This window comes from Periplaneta americana, chromosome 1, assembly GCF_040183065.1.
Source record: "Periplaneta americana isolate PAMFEO1 chromosome 1, P.americana_PAMFEO1_priV1, whole genome shotgun sequence".
Taxonomy (NCBI): domain Eukaryota; kingdom Metazoa; phylum Arthropoda; class Insecta; order Blattodea; family Blattidae; genus Periplaneta; species Periplaneta americana.
Genome location: NC_091117.1, coordinates 165,608,020 through 165,627,598, shown reverse-complemented (window position 1 = coordinate 165,627,598; position 19,579 = coordinate 165,608,020). Strand labels below are relative to the sequence as shown.

The 19,579-nt window shown below is 36.7% G+C and overlaps 1 protein-coding gene across 2 annotated transcripts in view; it reads left to right on the top strand.

Moving 5' to 3' along the window:
- Positions 1 to 18,743, top strand: part of LOC138703321 (organic cation transporter protein-like) — a 46,740-nt gene extending 27,997 nt beyond the window's left edge. Inside the window, exons 6-10 of one of the 2 annotated variants that reach the window (XM_069831113.1) lie at positions 6,055 to 6,226; positions 8,375 to 8,599; positions 9,730 to 9,944; positions 12,421 to 12,608; positions 14,545 to 18,743. In XM_069831113.1, coding sequence (XP_069687214.1) covers positions 6,055 to 6,226; positions 8,375 to 8,599; positions 9,730 to 9,944; positions 12,421 to 12,608; positions 14,545 to 14,751 — 1,007 coding nt within the window. In that variant the 3' untranslated portion in view covers positions 14,752 to 18,743. The remainder of the gene's footprint in view (positions 1 to 6,054; positions 6,227 to 8,374; positions 8,600 to 9,729; positions 9,945 to 12,420; positions 12,609 to 14,544) is intronic. The other variant, XM_069831115.1, reaches the window with a different exon arrangement.
- The last annotated feature ends 836 nt before the right edge of the window (positions 18,744 to 19,579 follow it).

Below are 19,579 nucleotides of genomic sequence, written 5' to 3'. Positions count from 1 at the left end.
GTCACCTGTGATCACTCTGTGCAAGAGAGTTGCATCCTGGTCCACCCTGTCAATCAGGTCTTCACTAACCAGTTGCCGCTCTTCCCGCTGCTCATCTGTTAGGCTTCTTGGAACAACGCGCTCACACACACGCTGCATTTTCAAATCATTGTGGAGAATGGACTGCACAGAACCATGCGAAATGCCTAACAAAGTAGCCACATCATCTATTGACTATCTGAGGTCTCGTCCAATTTTTGTGCACCTCGAGCTATCATTTCTTCCGTTCTTGCCGATTTGGGTCTTCCTGAACGTGGATCACCATCCGTTGATGTGAAGCGCTTGTGCTACTCATAAACTCGGGTCCAAGACATTGCTTCTTCTCCATACGCTTGGAGCATGAGTGCCAAAGTCTCGGTAAATGTTTTACCGAGTTTAACACAAAATTTAATGTTACCTCTCTGCTCTTTCAAGCTAATTTTACCACATATACCTACACGTCTTCACTAAACGAAGCTGAGAGCTGCACTATATTTCGATTGGTTTCCGGCTACGTTAGTCTTCCCCATTCTCATGCGCAGCCGCACTGAGACTATACGCCTGGAGAGTAGGTCACATATCACACGGACAAGGCAGAGAAATTGCCTATAGAGCATGGCGTTGCCACCCGAAGTTCCGGTACTTTCTGACTCTAAGAGTATAACCCAGAATTACTTTTATTAGCTTCAAAGACATCATTTTCAAATGGTCTACGCTGAAGTTGCCTATGTCTGAAACGTTCCCTTTTTCAATTCTTTCCAAATTTTGTTCTAATTCGAATCTGATAGTAACTCTCAGTTTTACATTGACAGTATTTATTGGTTTGTTATGTGATGACGAAACCTACTCAAAAAATAACTTCCTTAGTTACCTGAACTGTAGATAGTATTTTTTTCTGTTGTGTTAATTCTTTACATAACTTAATTTTAGAAGCACTCTTCAATCCATGCGTCAAGTCTTGATGTTTCTCAACTTTTAGTTACAGCGACTTTGAGTAAAGGTTCTAGGCTTTATTTGCCCTTGACATTTGTGGAGGTGACGAACAAAACCAGTCATTTCCAAAATAGTATTTTTTCAGGAAATAGAACAAACTATATCGAGCATTCACTTTACTCCAAAGTGAACGACAATTTTCCACATCATGCATGTTACGTCCGTTGTTCCAATGGTGTCAATAATCATGATTTTAATCATTTTCTGTCCATTGTATATACAAAAATATTTTGGATATGTCCGATTTTGTTTGGAAGTGTTCACTTTTATTCGAAAATAAATATCAAATAGCTTTCTATAACGACGCATGGCCACCGCCAAATAAGTCACAGGACAACCACAATAGAACGGACAACCACCCAGTCCCGTGGACGGAAGATAAAAGTGTCCCATACTCACGCCGGTAATCGAACAACTGACCTCTTCGTTGGGCAGCGCTTACGCTACCTCAGAGCCACTACGGTGGATAATATCTGGTCATCGCCGAATAAAACTGTTTTATAAAACATCCCTAGTTTAATTTAATTCGTCTAATCTTTTTTTTTTCTTGCATAATTCTAACATATGGTAATGTAAACATAAAATAAGATTGCAGGAACCGGGAATCGAACACGGAACCTCAGAAAATGTAGTCAGAAACTCTGATTGCTAGACACTGAGTCTGTACAATTAAATTATTGAACAATGTAGGACGCAAATCTAACTACAAGAATTTGACAGTTAAATGTGGACTATAACAAATAAGGAAGACATTGTTATTGTTAATTACTATATTATTATTATTATTATTATTATTATTATTATTATTATTATTATTATTATTATTATTATTATTATTTCAGTACGTAGCATTGTGATTTTATCCTCTTTGGTGATAACTGGTATTAGTATTATTTACCAAAGATTATTATTTTTTGGTCCTACAGAATATATCTGTTACGGTAACAATTAATTTTAGAGGAGAAAAATTCGCTCCGGCGTAGGGTATCGAACCCGGGTCCTTGGTTCTACGTACCAAGCGCTCTAACCATTGAACTACGCTGTAGTACCAAACAATAATAATCTTTAGTAAATCCTTCTAGCAACAGTGCATATTTCTATACAGATTACTGTGCACATTATTGTGGAATCCCGGCCACCAAGGAGTGCGCTCCTTGTATAATGGCAGTTGACTTAATAAAATGTCAACATACATGCCCAACTTGAAGTCAGGCCACAAAGGTAAAAACACTGGAAGAGGGGAGTTCGATCCGGTGCTGTGGATTGAATTCGGCGTAGCTCAATGGTGAGAGCGCTTGGTACGTAGAACCAAGGACCCGAGTTCGATTCCCGGCGCCGGAGCGAATTTTTCTCCTCTAAAATTAATTGGTATTAGTTGGCAACACCGAAGAGACGGCCAAATTAAACTTTTACTTGATCCTCACTCTAGGCTATACCCATTTTAAGACTAATTTGTGGAATAACATTAGGAGACAAAATGAAGGATGAAGAAATTAGAACGCAGTTGGGGAAGGAAACAGTTGAAGAAATAAGAAAATATCAAGGTTAATGGAAACAATTTGTACCACGAAAACCCATCAGTAGATTTCCACGAAGTGCCCTCCAATAAAAACTATCTGAAAGATGAGCCCTTAGACAACCATAAATTATAATAATGAACCAATACAGTGTTTAGCATTTGAACGGGTCCTTGGCCCAACCCTTCTAATGACAGAAGAAGAAGAAGAAGAAGAAGAAGAAGAAGAAGAAGAAGAAGAAGAAGAAGAAGAAGGAGTACCAGTACGTCAACTATTTAGCGAAGAAATGTAAGAAATGTTCGACGAGACAAAATTCTAACGTTTTAGTTCTAAGTCCAGGGAATGAAACTGATACCAGGGACATTGGCACCTCCATGTAATCAGTCGGACAATGTAATATGACCTTGAGAGATACACCGCACCGCCTTCAACGCGTCACGTAACTGCTGCCAACAGTATGTTATTTTTTAATTTACCACGCTATGCCGAGACTAGATAATAAACCGATTTTTTGTAACTCGTAGCAATTCTGTGTCAGTGAAAGCCATCTGAAAATTTTCTTTCCTGTTAACATTTTCATACAAAAAGCATTAATTACTTTTAAATTTTGGGGCAACCATATCTTAATCAGTGTATGTTTCTCATAAAAAATTATTGGAGTTCGGTCCCCAGGCAGATCTTATAACACTGGAGGTCACCTGGAAATTGCTGTCATCTTCAGTTTGGAAAATAGAATAAATGCGAACATGGTAGAGATTAGCTAGAAGACTATATACGTAGTATCGCTACAATCGGGTAGACACTGTCCTTAATCGTTTATTTAACAACGCTGCATCACTAACGAAGTGAATTAGTGTTAGCAAAGTCAGATGATTTTCAATGAAATTTCCTAACATTCGTCTTATAGTTGGGGAAAGCTCCGGAAAAAACCTCAAACAGATATCATTGCAAACGGGATTCGAAATCAGGTCAGAGTGAAGCCTCGGATCACAAGCCTCGCTCGCTAACTCGTAAACTGTGCAGTTAGCTCGCTATGTGCTGTTACAACCAGGAAACATGCATGACATTAGAGTAGGGGAAGTAATCAACGAACATCTTATCTTCAATTATATGTTCGTGTTAATGTCTTTCCAACATAAAAATTGTCGCTTGACGTTATTGCGAAGTTCACCCTGTTGCTTTGGCAGGAGAAAACACTCATAGCTGAGTCAGTTGAGAGTTGTATGTCAAAACAACTGAATTTCGATATCAATCATATTATAAGAATTTCGATCATTAACCCTAGCACCGCTAGGGGGGGGGGAGGCAAAAATTGACCGCAGTATTGGTTTTATTTGTGTAATACAGGGTTGTTTCCGATCTCTGATAACGAACTTGAATGACGTCATGTGCGTCAGGAATCACACCGACAGCTGAATTGCGGCGAGAGGTGACAGACCAGTAGTGAGTGATCTCATAATCAGAGTGCACGGTGTATCACAGTAGCAATGTCCAAGAAAATCCAGCCTTTTTGAGAGGGGTACATAAGAATCCTTTCTGATGCCAAGTACAGTTACGTGAAAATCATAGGAGCCTGCAAAAAACATGGTTTCGTTATTTCCAAGAAAGGCATCTTGTGTGTACCTAATAAGGCTGGCAAAGCTCGGATGGGATTAATTCCAGAATGGAAAAAGCAAGCAAATCCACGCCCCGTCACAAGTCGCCGCACCCTATGAGATAATACAAATTAATTTCATTCGAGCTTTACCAATCTTATTAAGTATACAGAAGATGTCTTTCTCGGAAATAACGAAACCTCGTTTACTGCAGGCTTCTTTTATTTTCACTTAACTGTACTTCGCATAGGAAAGGGTTGTTATGTACCCCTTCCAAAAAGGCTCGATTTTCTTGGGAATTTCTGCTCTGAGTCGCCGTGCACTCTGATTATAAGATCACTCACTACTGGTCTGTCATCTCTCGCCGCAATTTAGCTATCGGTGTCATTCATAACGCACATTACGTCATTCAAATTCGTTGTTAGAGATCGGAAACAACCCTGTATATGTAACTGTTGAACTAAAGAAATAAGATTTTAGGAAGTTGTAGATTAATATCTCAAGCAGGCCTACATAATGACATGGATTTATAACTTTTATGAATTATTTAAATCTTCCTATAATCTTTATTTATAGTGCTGGCAACTTTTGTCTCCCCCTCAGACATATGCACATATTGTGAAAGTGAAAGTGAAAAGTGAGTGAAAGAAAAAAGCCCTTGAGAATTAAGCAATTTATGATTTTGATTTTCAGTTTTGCTGTTTGTGGTTTGCAGTAGTAGGTCTATGTTTTTGTTGATTATTTAGTACAGAAAAGTCTGAATTTTAAATAGCCTAAGTGTTGGTCTAATTAAAATTATATTTAGGCTATCATATAGGCTACTTTCATAAAGTCTTATATTTGCGTCTTTTAGAATGTTCCTGATATAGAAGTTGTGTAGTAGCATAGCAAAGTAATGCTTATTTCATTAAAAATTAAAAAAAAAAAAAAAAAACGCGAGCAATTTTGCTCTCCCTTAGACAGCCACGTGACATCGCACCTTAGTAGTGCTAGGGTTAGTAAGGTTCCCTGTTTTGCTGAAGGTTTTATGTATAATTTAGCCACAAATTACATTTACGTTTACAATGATGAACTGCCAATATTCACATTGGAGAATTCATAACTATCATTTAAAGATATTTCTACACCGCTGTTAATAGACGCATAGATTTCCAAGGGTCACTGAAATTTGTAACTGTTTGTTTCCGATAAACTGTAGATGTGGAGGGAAACAGTCGAGGATTTTTTTCAAAGAATTTAAACCTTGTCAAGGAGGACTCTTTGCTTTCATCATTCAGTACTAGAATGAGTTGATGTGGTCGGCATCACGCTCCGACCACCTTTTATTCTCCCTTTCTTTAATTTTTTCTTTGCTATATTTATTTAATTTTTTCTTTCGTTTTAGTCTATTTCTCTTTCATTTAGTGTGTATTCATTGTACTTCATTATTATAAATATTTTTTTCATTCCATCTTCCATCACATTTATCTCTTTCATTCGTTTTACTTTTTTTTTCGTATCTTTAATCATATATTCTTTCTTTATTACGTCGCTTCCATTTTACTTTTTCTCCTTTTATTTTTCCGTTATTGTATGCTTCATTTACACTTCTTGACAACTTTTTAAATTTTTCTCGTCCTCTATTTTCTTTTCCATCTCCCTTTCATTTGTCATTTTGTTTTCGACATCTCACTTCCTCTGCCTTCATTTTCTTCCGTTCTATATCAGGAACGTCATGAAAAACCATGCAGATCGACAGCAAGGTAATTATTATTTAATGCACGCTACTTTTCCACCTATAGAGTCTAATAAAAGGTGATGATACAGCATAAAATAAGAAGGAAGAGCGAATCGAAGTACCCTACTAGTAGAAAACCACCTGTCACTGATCTGTCTGCCACAAATTTCACAGGACGTCCAATTTAACGTAGCCTACATGTTTTGACTCGCAGGCATCGAGCTGTCACAAAGCGAGCATCGTGCCTACATCGTGATGCTGCAGTCCCTGGGTTGGACGAGCGGCATGTGCCTGATCCCGCTGCTAGCCTGGCTCACCGCAGACTGGACCGAATTCGTGCTGCTGCCACTCCTCCCTGCCTCCTGCATCTTCATATGCTCCTGCAGGTATTAAGAGCTGAGATTCATAGTGGGTGATCATCAGCTAGAAACTGTCGTAAAAGAAATAGCAGACTGAAGACGATGTCTAAATATAGATACGTTTTAATTTTCATAAGAATTGATGCAATTTTTCTCCTTCTTCCTTTTTATTGTGTTATTTTGTCAATCCACTGTCTAAAATACTACTACAAGATCAAGAATCATAAGAAAGAAACATTGTAATAAATATTTCAGTTTAAATATACAGAATAAACCGTAAGAATGTCATTAATTTCACGGGATTATTCTTTGAGATATTTCAAACAAGAAGGTTGAAGATAATTTTTCTCGTTTCTGCTTCCTTTTCGAGTTTTTTTTATATTAAACATTTTATTACGTGTTTCGGGAAAGCCATTGATTGAATTCCCAATATTCTCAGTCAATTTAAGAGAGCAGTATATTATGACAATAAATGATTGAAAGAATTTTAGTTTTGTCTTTTAAATGTGCAGAAATTTGATCTGAACAAATGTACTTTTTCGTTTTGCAAAGGAATTTTATATTGTTACATTTATTCGGACAAAATTTATGTACATTCAAAGGACAAAACTAAAATTCGTTCAATCATTTACTATCATACACATAATGTGAATGCTATCGTTAAACAAGAAGTACATAATGCTTGTGCTAATGTTTGGAATGGTTTCACATTGCATTTTATTATGGAATTATTTATGTTTGAAAAGAAATAAGAATTAGTAGAGTGACACCGACGATTAGTGAGCGTCGTTGGTTTACATTGTTGTAAAATTAGCCTATGTGAATTATAGAATCACGACGTTAAAAATCTTATTTTCACGAAAGACAGCACCCAATATCTCATTCATGAATGGACAAACACTTTTGGGGATCGCATCGCAAGCCAAATATTCTAAAGTCTGACCTCCACGATCACTAAACATGAACCCTGCTAATTTATGGCTATGGAGTTATGTAAAGAACTGTTGAACACTTTCTTCATTAACCTTCTAATACTGGAGATCAGAAGCAGTCAAATTTTATTTATGAAATGCAGAACGTTCCTCAGCAATGTATTACACAAATTGAACGAGAGCCTAATAATCACTGAAGAACGAAGTGGAGGTAACATTAGAGTTTTATATTTCTCATATTACATAAAGAAACCCCATTCATTTGTGAATGAAATGATATTCCTGCTTCTAACGTCTTTTCTGGGAGGTGGGGAGAAGTTATGATTTTTCCCAAGCGTACCGGTCTTTCCTTTCCATTTTCTGTTCTCCTTTCACCTCTTTTATTCCTTTCTTCATTTCTCTACTTTTTTCCTTTGTTTCCTTACTCCCGTTCCCGTTTCCCTATTTTCATTCTTTCCTTCTTTGTTTTATTCTCCATTACTTTCATTCTTTCAATTACTTTCTTTTCTTTCATTTTCCTTTCCTTCTTTCTGTCCCTTTCCCATTTCTTCTCTTTATATGTTTTCCTCTTTCCTTCCTATTTTCGTTTTCTTCCTATATGTTTATTTGTTTCTTTCGTCTTTTTTTCCTCTAATTCTTTTAATCTCTCCTTCTTCCTTCTTCCTTCTTTCTTCTTTTTCTCCATCCTATTCTCTTACTTTTTTCTTCGTAGTTTTTTTTTGTTCTGTTCTACTTAAGTTCCTTTATGTTTTATTATATTCCGTCCATCTTCAATCCTTTCTTCATGTCTTGTTTCTTTCTTTCTTCTAGACTCACCGTAACTTCCACTGTAACATTACTACAGTATAGCAAAACTGATAGGTAATACCTGTACGAAAAGTGTAAAAACAAAAACAAACCAGAATTTCATGTTTAGCCAGGCTAATATCTAACCCAAATAAAGATCAGAATGAATCTGAAAATGACCAAGTATGAAAGAGGAAGTCTTCGCTCAAGTAATAGGCTTACAATCTTCCAACAGCATGATTCACGAAATCGACTATTATAGTAGTCTCGTATAGTAATGTAATTTGCAACTAATACAGAATAGACCTACTTCTTTTACATGCGCTTCTTTCCAGTTTTCAGACGACAAGATATACCAGTGTCACTCAGCTCATAAAAGAACTATTCTGAGCAGTATGTAAATAAGTGCATGTTCAAGGCAAATCAATGTACTAGAAGGTTCTCTGTTCCCCCGCAGTCTGTTCATCGAATCGCCGCGGTGGCTAGCCAGCAGAGGCAAGATCTCGCGATGTCTAGCAACGCTGCGACACATCGCCGATAACAATAAGCTGGAGCTTCCGGACAGCGCCGAGAACACGCTGCGCAGGGTTGCAGAACAGAGCAGGGGCAAGGTGTTGGGTCCCTCCAGCTTCCTATCCAGCACTAGACTGGCTACCAACACCGCGCTGTTAGTTACTTGTTGGTAAGATATTCTTAATGTTAGCTCTCTTTTTATTAGAAAAAGGCCCCCTCAACCCTATGAAATTGTAACCTTCAAGCCTAATCATAAACGATAATCTCAAGTAATCGTTATAGTAATCTAAGCAGGCTTCTAGCCGAAATCATTACGTGTGTGTGTGTATGTGTGCGCGTGCGTGTGTGTGTAATTAATTTATTTACTTGTTTATTTGGGGGCGGCCGGGTAGCTCAGTTGGTAGAGCAGCTGGCTACGGACTGGAAGGTCCGGGGTTCGATCCCAGGTGGTGACTGGATTTTTTCTCGTTGCCAAACTTTCAGAACGGCCCCGAGGTTCACTCAGCCTCCTATAAAATTGAGTACCAGGTCTTTCCTGGGGGTAAAAGGCGGTCAGAGCGTGGTGCCGACCACACCAACTCATTCTAGTGCCGAGGTCATGGAAAGCATGGGGCTCTACCTCCATGCCCCCCAAGTGCCTTCATGGCATGTTACGGGGATACCTTTACCTTTTACCTTTAATTATTTATTTGGAATCTGTCGTGACTAAGACAGACGGTAGCGTTCTAGCTATATCGTAAATTCAGCAGACCTGAGTTTGATTCCCAGCAATGAGACTATTCTCCTCCATTGATATTGTGGTGTATGTCCTTAAATTAAATTATATTTAAAATATAGCACATAAGAGGAACCGTGGCTATTCACAAGTAACGACATCTCTCGACCATGTAGCAACTATAGATCAAGCCAACCGCTGAGCCAAAACGATACAAACGCATAAAGTATAGTACAACAATAATCATTTCGTACATTATGTGATATGTCTCCTCTTTCGTGCCAGAAATTGATTCCGAGTCCTCTGAACTTATAGCAATGAACATAATCTCCTGAATTACAAACTACCCTGGTTGACCGAATTCACTGTTCCCCAGGATTCAGTGTAAGACTGACGACCAACCAGATGGACTGGCTGACAGCATTATGTGGATACGAGATGAGAGTGTGTATGGATTGACTCCGTAATTGACCAAGGTACTGACTGACTTGCTGACCGCCTTGTAGCTCTACATCTGAACCCCAGCACGACAGCCTCCATATGATGTTGAGCAGGTAGAAACCCAAATGTTCGACTGTTGCTAGGATGCTGAATTGTGTTTCGTACGTGATTCTGCTGCTAAATGTCAACAATATGTCCGGCAATCCGTTCCTCAACTTCTTCTGGCAATCGGCTGTTGAATTACCTGCAGGGTTTGTTGCCAAGTGGCTCAGCGACAGAGTGGGACGAAGATCAACGCAGACCTTCACCTTCCTCGTCATCGCGGCCTCCAGTTTCTGCGTTTCAAGAATCGTTAACAGTGAGTTACAGTATCAAGTTGTGAAATACTTATAGCTCACATTTGTAACATTAGGCCTACATTAATGCTGAAAACAGCTGTAATTAGTATTACTTGACGAAGGACTTGATTAGAGCGATCTCTTTCAATCTCCAGAAGACCTATTTACAATAAAGGGTCTATCGCATAGAAAAAAATTGTTAGTTTCATTAATTAACCACTATCGTCATTTATTAATTTTAAAATCATCTTTCACTGAACAATTCGCGCTATCATTTACAACTTTGCTATATTATTATTATTATTATTATTATTATTATTATTATTATTATTATTATTATTATTATTATTATTATTATTATTATTCATTACAAGCTATGCAAACCTCTTGCTGCTAACTTAACAATGTTACAACAATTTTCTTTGTTTAAACAATAAGTCTCCAAATTATTTATTTATAAAATGTTCAAATCACTCTCCAAATTGTCAAAAAAAAAAAAAAAGGAAAGAAACGTAATTCCAACGTCTTAATGGTCTTTTTCATGCTAGTATTTATTTTCTGTCACTGTTTTAAACAATCATTTCGGTGTAAATTTCATAACATATACAATCCATGTAATAAGACTGGCTACTTAAAAAAACATAATTCATTCATTCATACTGTTCTGCCCAAGAGCAGGTCTTTCACTGCAAACCCAGCATTCTCCAGTATTTCCTATTTTCTGCCTTCCTCTTTGTCTCCTCAGTGATCCATATGTCTTAATGTTATCATCTAATAAATTCTTCTGCCCCGAACTCTTCTCCCGTTCACCATTCCTTCCAGTGCATCCTTCAGTAGGCAGTTTCTTCTCATCCAGTGATCCAGCCAATTCCTTTTCCTCTTTCTAATCAATTTCAGCATCATTCTTTCTCCATCCACTCTTTCCAACACAGCTTCGTTTCCTATTCTATCTGTCCGCTTCATACGCTTCATCCTCCTCCATATCCATATTACAAATGCTTCTAGTCGCTTCTCTTCACTTCGTCGTAAAGTCCATGTTTCTACCCCATATAATACTACACTCCAGTCCACACCTGTGGAGTAACGGTCAGCGCGTCTGGCTGCGAAACCAGGTGGCCCGGGTTCGAATCCCGGTTGGGGCAGGTTACCTGGTTGAGGTTTTTTCCGGGGTTTTCCCTCAACCCAATATGAGCAAATGCTGGGTAACTTTCGGTGCTGGACCTCGGACTCATTTCACCGGCATTATCACCTTCATATCATTCAGACGCTAAATAACCTAGATGTTGATACAGCGTCGTAAAAAAAATAACCCAAAAAAACTACACTCCACAGAAAGCACTTTACTAACTCGCAAGTTTACCTAACATAATCATCTGCATCTTTTAAATTCTCCATCTGTCAGTGATGGAATCCTTAATCACTTCAAAAGTTAAAATATTCTCAGTTTCTGTGTATCTATTTTGGTTAGTGCCCATGCATACGTTAATACGCGCTGTAATAGGGATTTATAAATGTGTATCTTACATATTTCGAAAATTATTCTGCTTTTTAAAATGTTCGAAAAGCTATGATAGGTTTTATTTACGTTTTGAATTCTAATAGTTATTTCTTCCTTTATATTATTGCGTGAGTATAAGAATGTTTATAAATATTTTAAGCTGCTTACTCGTTCAAATGTTCCGTTTGAAGTCGCAGATCTGTTTTGAGAGTAAGGGCATTTTTAATATAATCAAGAATGTCACACTCAACACTTCATTGAAAAGTATATGTCTATGAAATTTCAGACTCCAACAACCAAGCGTAAGCAATACTTACCCTCATGTTAAGAAATAACTTTAAATTCTGTACGATCAGCTGTTGATAACAATAAAAGGGTTAAACTAAAACTGAAGAGTGTTGTTGAAAAAAAAAAACCTGAATATTCGAAACATTGCGAGGTGCAATTTTATTAAATAGTGAATAGGCATAAGATAATACACAATAATATTATAATACAATAAATATAAACTCTTTCAAAATATAGCACCAATAATGTCATATAATTTCGAAAGAACATTTCCTTACTTGAGTAACAATCGAAAGAGATTTACATTTGACAATTTGCGAATGAACCGATATACATTTGTACATTGCAACGAAATTATTGACATTTGAAGTACATCATTCATTTTATTTAAAATGCAACACCATTTCCTAAATGTGTGTTATACACTAGGCCTATTTGTTTTATAGTTACCCGACTATACCAAGTAATGTTTTGATTCAAGCATAGCAGTGATCTGTAGAAGTCCCTGTACTCCTTTCAGTTGATGTAAACAACACGACTTGTATAATAGCGACATAATTAACTTCATAGGTTCCGTGTCCGAACTTCCATCCCTAATGATAACCATTATACCACAGAAAATGATTGCCACAGGTTAATTTCCCTTCTCAAAAAGCTTTTCAATACGTTCAATCTCTTTGTTTATGTAATATTATTTGCTTTTATTTCAGATCCAAATCTACATGAGGTGACAACTACAACAATAATATTCGTCAAATTCTGTGTCACCATCACTAATTTTGTATGCTACTTGCAAGCCATGGAGATATTCCCGACATGCCTCAGACAAACGGGAATGTCTGTAGCCAACGTAGCTGGAAATGCAGGGGGAGTTCTCGCACCCTACGTCGTTTACCTGGTAAGAAATGCAAGCTATTGTACAGAGTGCGCACAAAGTCCCGTTACACCCTATAATTAACTCAAATATATACACAATTTATGTAATTCCTGTCATAATGCAGACATACAACCACTTTACACTACTCTGTATCCAAAGAGTCAATACGTCCCCCATAATTTTCCTCCCACAAACAAAATAACGCGTCACCAGGTTCGGTGTGGCATTCGCATCAACATTGCTGATGTAATCTGTTGGAAAGCGCGTCACATGGCGTCCTTCAGCTCATCATTGTTGTAGTAGCAGTAGTAGGTTTATTTTGCCTGGCCTCAACCAGGTTTCAATAATATACATGAAATACAAAATTTGATTGCAAAACAACACAAAAGAAAATACCTTAGAAATTACATAAAATATAGTAGAAAATTACAATAGTCAAGATCAGTTACATAATATAAAATTACAAATAGTCAAGATCGGTTATGTAATATAAAAATAAAGTAGAAAATTACACATAATCAAAATCAGTTACATAACATAAGGGGAATATACACACTCACACACACACACACACACACAAACACACAATTTATAAGACCTAAAATGCCCGAGATAAATTCGACGATTAATTCACTTGAGATATATTATACAGTTAATATACTAATAGGAGAATACATGTGGGTTACAAGACATAAAATGTTGATTAGCAAAGTCGTACTAAATGGCATACAAACACAAATGATTAAGTAATATATCAAGATAATAAAAAAGAAAAGAGAAAAGAAGAAGAAGAAGAAGAGAGAGGAGAAAAAAATAACAACTTGGTCATGTAAGACTATTTAGAAACTTCCGCAAGAGTCTAGTTCTGTTCATTAAAAACATTTCTAAGTAGAGTGTACTTAAAAGATTTTAGACTCCGACTGCTCCTGATGTCGTACCGTCCCTGTGCAACAATGCTCTTGATGAAACCCTACAGTGCATTGTGACAGGTTTCCACAACGCTGGATTGGACGTGGTTCACCCATCTTACCAGCTCCTTTCGACTGGCCACCTCGCAGCCCTGACCTCACAACCTATGACAATGGACTATGGGGTTTCATCAAAAGCAGCGCATTATTGCACAGGAACGATAAGACACCACTGATGAACTGAAGGACGCCGTACAACGCGCTTTCCAACAGAATACTTCAGCAATGCTGAGGCAAATGCCACATCGAACCTGGCGACGCATTATTTTGTGTGATGAGAATGACGGGGGACGTACTGACCCTTTGGACACTCAGGACACGCAGTTAATGCAAAGTGAATGTATGTTTGCATTATGACCGGAATTACATAAACAGTGTGTATTTTTTTTTTTTAGATATCTATAGGGTTAACGGTACTTTGTGCCCATCCTGTAGTATATTATAAACAATGAAGTATTATCGTAAGAAATTACAAAACGATAAAGCTAGGAAACTGAAAATACTTTTTTCATAAAAACATAGTCTACTTCCTTTTTCTTTATCTTCATTTCTAATTAGACATGAACCATGAAAGTAGTTTATAACGCACTCTTTCGAATATTTATAGAAAAACTTTACAAAGAAATTGAACGTTTTCGTAGTCCTATGACTCAAAATATCAAAAGGTATGTTTATTACACATAGGCTACTCTTTTACTATTCGCTAATAATTAAATACTCTTTTCTAAAAAGAATAACAATTCCAGATATCAATGTGAAATCTAAATTCAATTATGGAATCATTTAATTAAACTGGTATGCATTAACAACTTAGTTTCCTCTATTTATAGTCTTTCAGTTTCTTGTGTGGTTATTATCCGTATTTCAGATCTGACAGACAATAAGGGTCATTGTTTTCTTACCAGTTCGTCTGAAGTTAATATATTATTATTATTATTATTATTATTATTATTATTATTATTATTATTATTATTATTATTATTTCACAGGGCTCGCATATAAATCAGAAATACCCTTACATCGTGCTTTGTGCAATGGCTTTATTGGGTACAGCTGTATCATCCTTCCTGCCAGAAACACTCAACAAGAAGTTACCCGACAATATTAAGGATGCAAAGTACTTCGGAAGAAACGAGAAGTACTGGAGTTTCTGCAAGAAATCTTCAGAAGGGGAAAGTTACACGAATTTCAGATAAAGAGAGAAGGGTGATTACAGTATTTGTTACCAAATATTAGAGGGATATTGGCAAGAATGTCAATCATTTCGAGAAGCAATGTACGATACAGTACATTGCCAAATTGCCAACATCCTGTTGGTGGTATTAACACAGGCTCAAAATTTGACGATATCTCTGCAGAAGCGCATGTTAAAATTTGTTTACTTCAGACGAATTAAATGTGAACAAAACTGAAGTATCTAGATAATAACTTATTGTGGAAGAAGTAATGTTCTAATGGACGGAATATTAATAGGTATTGTTTTCAAATTCACTTCAAGAAATATAAAAAGTCACTTGAAGATCAGTCCAAACGTATTTGAAGCCGAAATCAATTTCATCCACTTCGAAACTTAAAGAAAATGTCTATTATGACTTTTATTTTCTGCTCAACACAAATGAAATAAAATTATTTTTATTCCAGCATTCACTGTCGTAACAGAAATGTAGCTAATTAGAGATAAATAGCCTGAAAGAGCTGATGCTATACCACAAATTCCTATCTCGCACATCCAAACTGGCACCAGACAGTAGTGTTTGTAGTATTTGGTGGAGAGTATATACTGCTCAATTAATCTTTACGAGAGCCTTGGAAAATATATATTTTTCGAAATTTTTAATTTTTAATTGCTTCGAGAATGGGAGCCAGATAATTATTTTTGATTATACCTTCATAATTTATATAACTTAGATATCATACACGAAACACAAATTTCCAGTTAATTTTCAGAATATACAATAAAATTTATCCATGACGAGAATAAAAGAGGCGTAGTACTCTGTTGCTAATTAAATAGGAGGAAGTGTCATTTGAGGTGTACATCCGACTGATATGTGGCTGAAAATACCACACGCAAAATTGCTTTCTACATCTCTCTATCTCCTACCCTAATCAGAATAATACTTCATCTTGACACCACTAAAACTAGTAAAAACTCGCATGAAAAATATTCGTTAGACTGTAGTATATTATTGAAAATGAGTTTTACGACGCATTCTCTATAGTTAAATCGCTACACGGGAATTATACATAAAGATTTGAATTTCGTATTTGGCATAGACCTCGCCCATTGTCAAAACGATGCATCAGATTCGACACCGTGCCAGTCGCACCTTACTAAAGTCCCACCGTACATCTGCATAGTATATAGGCCTAATATTGAAAGTAAAAAAACTGTCTGTGCTCTACAGTCCACAGATGAAATTCATTGACAGTTAATATTAAACAAAAAACCATAAACCATGAATTGTAAAAAAAAATGCCATACGACTAATGATAAAATAGTACATTATGCAACGAGTCTATAATGGTAGTAATTAAGACGCAAGTATGTTTGTTTATGAAACGAGCGCAAGCGAGTTTCATAATTTTGATACGAGCGTCTTAATTACCATTATAGGCAAGTTTCATACGACTTTCCATGCTCGACCATATTTCTAACTTGAAATTATTCAAAAGTAGGTCATGTTATGGTTATGTAAGTGAGTAGCGAACTGACTTGAATTGTAAGATGTGCGCAGACGCCAAAGTATTGATTTTTTTCCGAGGCCGAATGTCATTGACCTTGATATAACGTAGAGAATAAGATGAACATTAGTCTCGATATAACCTTGGAAATTGATTTAGAATTGAAAAACGAGATGACAAATTGAATTTATTTGAATATTATTTACAATTAACGCTAATTATTATAGTAACAGAACATAACCTTCTGCGACAGTATTGGATTTCCAGCCTCCGTGACTTTTCGCTAATTGTCTTTCGATTGCGTATCCGAGAATAATCGATACTTGCGGTTTTATAATGGTACAAAGGTGATTTGTCATTGGCTGAACGGCTGAACTTTAATGAATAGGTGTACTTTAATGAGGTGCATTAAAGGGCTACTACCAGGTGTATAATTACTACAATTTGGCATGGTCGAGCATAAACAATTAACATAGACATATGCACGCAATCGCTGGGATTCTTTGGAATCCCTGCTGCTTTTCATACGAATACACATATTAGGCCTATCGATTTGCATATTTAAGAGCAGGTTATTTACTTATCTGATTCCTGATTGACTTTAGGAGCCTTGTTGCTGCTTTTCTTTCTAGCACATGAAAAGGCAAATAAATTTAATTAATGCACATGCGCTTGAGTCATTCACTTACTTCTCTTCATTCGCTCGCATTACTAGTTACTATAGAGTTTGGGTGTTACAATACAGCGGGGCCTTTTGCCAGCTGGCAGACGCGCGATGACAAAGAAAATGACGTAGTTGGTCTCGTTCAATGAGCGTCAGTCTCTCCTCAATTCTTGTATGTGTGAATATAGTGGTTTTGTTTGGATTTTTTGGGGGTAATTTCTTATCTTTATTCTATACTCGTATGTCTGTTGTCCAATGTAGGAATATGGAAATAGAAAAAGAAAACCGTAAACGTGAGGTTTTACAAAACAGGCCTGCAAAATTGTATTTTGGGTGCATAATTTCTTTCAGGATGACTGCATGAGATGCAGAGCTCCACTTGTTTCGAGCGTTCGCTTGTACATCGCTATACAGGGTGATTCACGAGGATTTATCATCCTTTACGGAGTTTATTTCCGAAGACATTCTGAGCAAAAAATGTCGTATAAACATGGGTCCTATTCTCAATATTTACAGAGTTACGTTTCGTTATTGAAACGCATTGCTGTGAACGCGTGATCTTGGTCAGCGTGCAGGCAGCAGCCAGCGCGAGCGCTACGGAAATCAAAGATAGCCGTATGCAGTTACGTAGAGCGACGAGTGTCGTTCACAAGCGTGCAGTCAAGTGTATTGAAGCGTTCGGTGACATTTTTGAAAATGTGTTGTAAACTCTCCAAGACTGTAAATTAGGATGGAAAATTGAACTGCAAATAATTAAGTCGGTGGAAGTGGTGTGATTTGTAATAATTGTTGTGATAAGTGCGTAAGAATAATGTGATTTTCTAGTTAAAAATAGAAAAAAAAAAAGTCTGTACGAAGCAACTAAGGAGTTCACATCACATTTTTAGATTCATAATACTTGCCAATTAAAGAAATGATATTTCTGAATGGTTCATTCTCTATTTGTATTATTCTTTTACCTTCATACTGAAGAAAAAAACTTATTTTACAAACAGCTTTAAATTAGTGTAACTCTGAAAATATTGAGAATAGGAACTATGTTTATATGACATTTTTTGCTCAAAATATCTTCAGAAATAATCTCCGCAAAGGACGGCAAATCCTCGTGAATCACTCTGTATAATTGCCAGGAGAGCACTGCTGAGGCTTGTGAAATTGATCTTAGAATTTACTGTACAAATAATTTTTCAGCATAGTTATCATGAAATGCACTGTATTACTGAGAAATTACATAACTTACTTATGGCTTTAAGGAACCCGGAGGTTCCTTGCCGCCCTCACATAAGCTCGCCATCGATCCCTATCCTGAGCAAGATTAATCCAGTATTGAGAAATTACATAGTAAATATTTCTATAGGTCTACTTATGGCTTTGGTTACGCAGAAAATCTAGCGCAATTCTTGATCTACGATACCTACCTCGATAGCATGTAAGATCAAAGGGACAACCAAAGGAATCTATATCCGTCTCAATCGGCGCGAGGCAAAGATCTTCAGCCGCTTTATCTCAACTCTAATGTGTTACAAGCCTACAAGATTTGTAGCCATGACATGATATACAAGTATTATTATATGATAAGATTTATTTATTATGTGATGATTCTATACATTCTTCAAGTAGTTTTTACTTCTTATACTCGTATCGTCGCAGCATTAAAATAATTATCGACTTCAGAATAATAAGTTGTATTAGCACTATTTCGTAAGACGCATAATCCAATTATTATTCTTAAAAAATGTTGTACAAAACAGTAGTATTTATTGTTTTTATTTATGAGTATAAATTGCAGTGTATTGTTAAAGTGTTGTTGCATAATAAAGTATTTTAATATTCAAATAACTTTTTTTATTAGTTCCCCCAATTGCATGTAATACAGAGCTATTATTATCATACGTCCCAGAAAAGAGCGGCCTGTCGGCCGGCCGCGCCCTGCGTGGTTTCCGCCGAGCGCGTAACCATTTCTCCGGCGCTTCTCCAATATATAACAGCACTAACAATAAATGTTCAATAATTTGGACTTACCATGCTCACAGTCGTTGCTGAAAATGGCCTCCGTTTCCCGCCACATACAACTGACATCTTCTGATAAACGAATGAACAACACTCTGAAGTTCCACATCATTGATAGCTTGGATTTCTTCTCGTAATATAGTATTTTAGTTCATCTATAGAATGATGATTTTCCTATAAATCCTACCTTTTAGTGTTCCCCATAAATGAAAGTCACAGGGTGTTACATGTGGGCTTCGTGGAGGCCTCAAATTATTACTGATTAGTCTCGTACCGAAAATACGCCTCAATTCCCTCATTGACACGGCAACTGTATGAGCAGTGACGGAATCTTGTTGGAAATAAACTGACAATCGTTCCGCATAAGAACACTACGTTTTCTGCTTGATTTTTTATTCTTCACTGAGTCCGTCTCTTTAAATCTTTTAGCGAGTCATCTAATTGTTTTGGCAGAAAGGACAGGTCTGTTTGGAAACTTTATTCGAAATTTTCGTCTTGTTTTTGCACACGACCTTCTGCCTTTTATGTACGTACTGTACATATACACACGTTCACACAGTGAGAATTTGTTGCTGGGCATTGCCTAAATACACAATAATCACTGATTTATACACTAACGTTGTACACTTGAAGAACTGAATGCCATATGGCTACTGGAGCTCGAT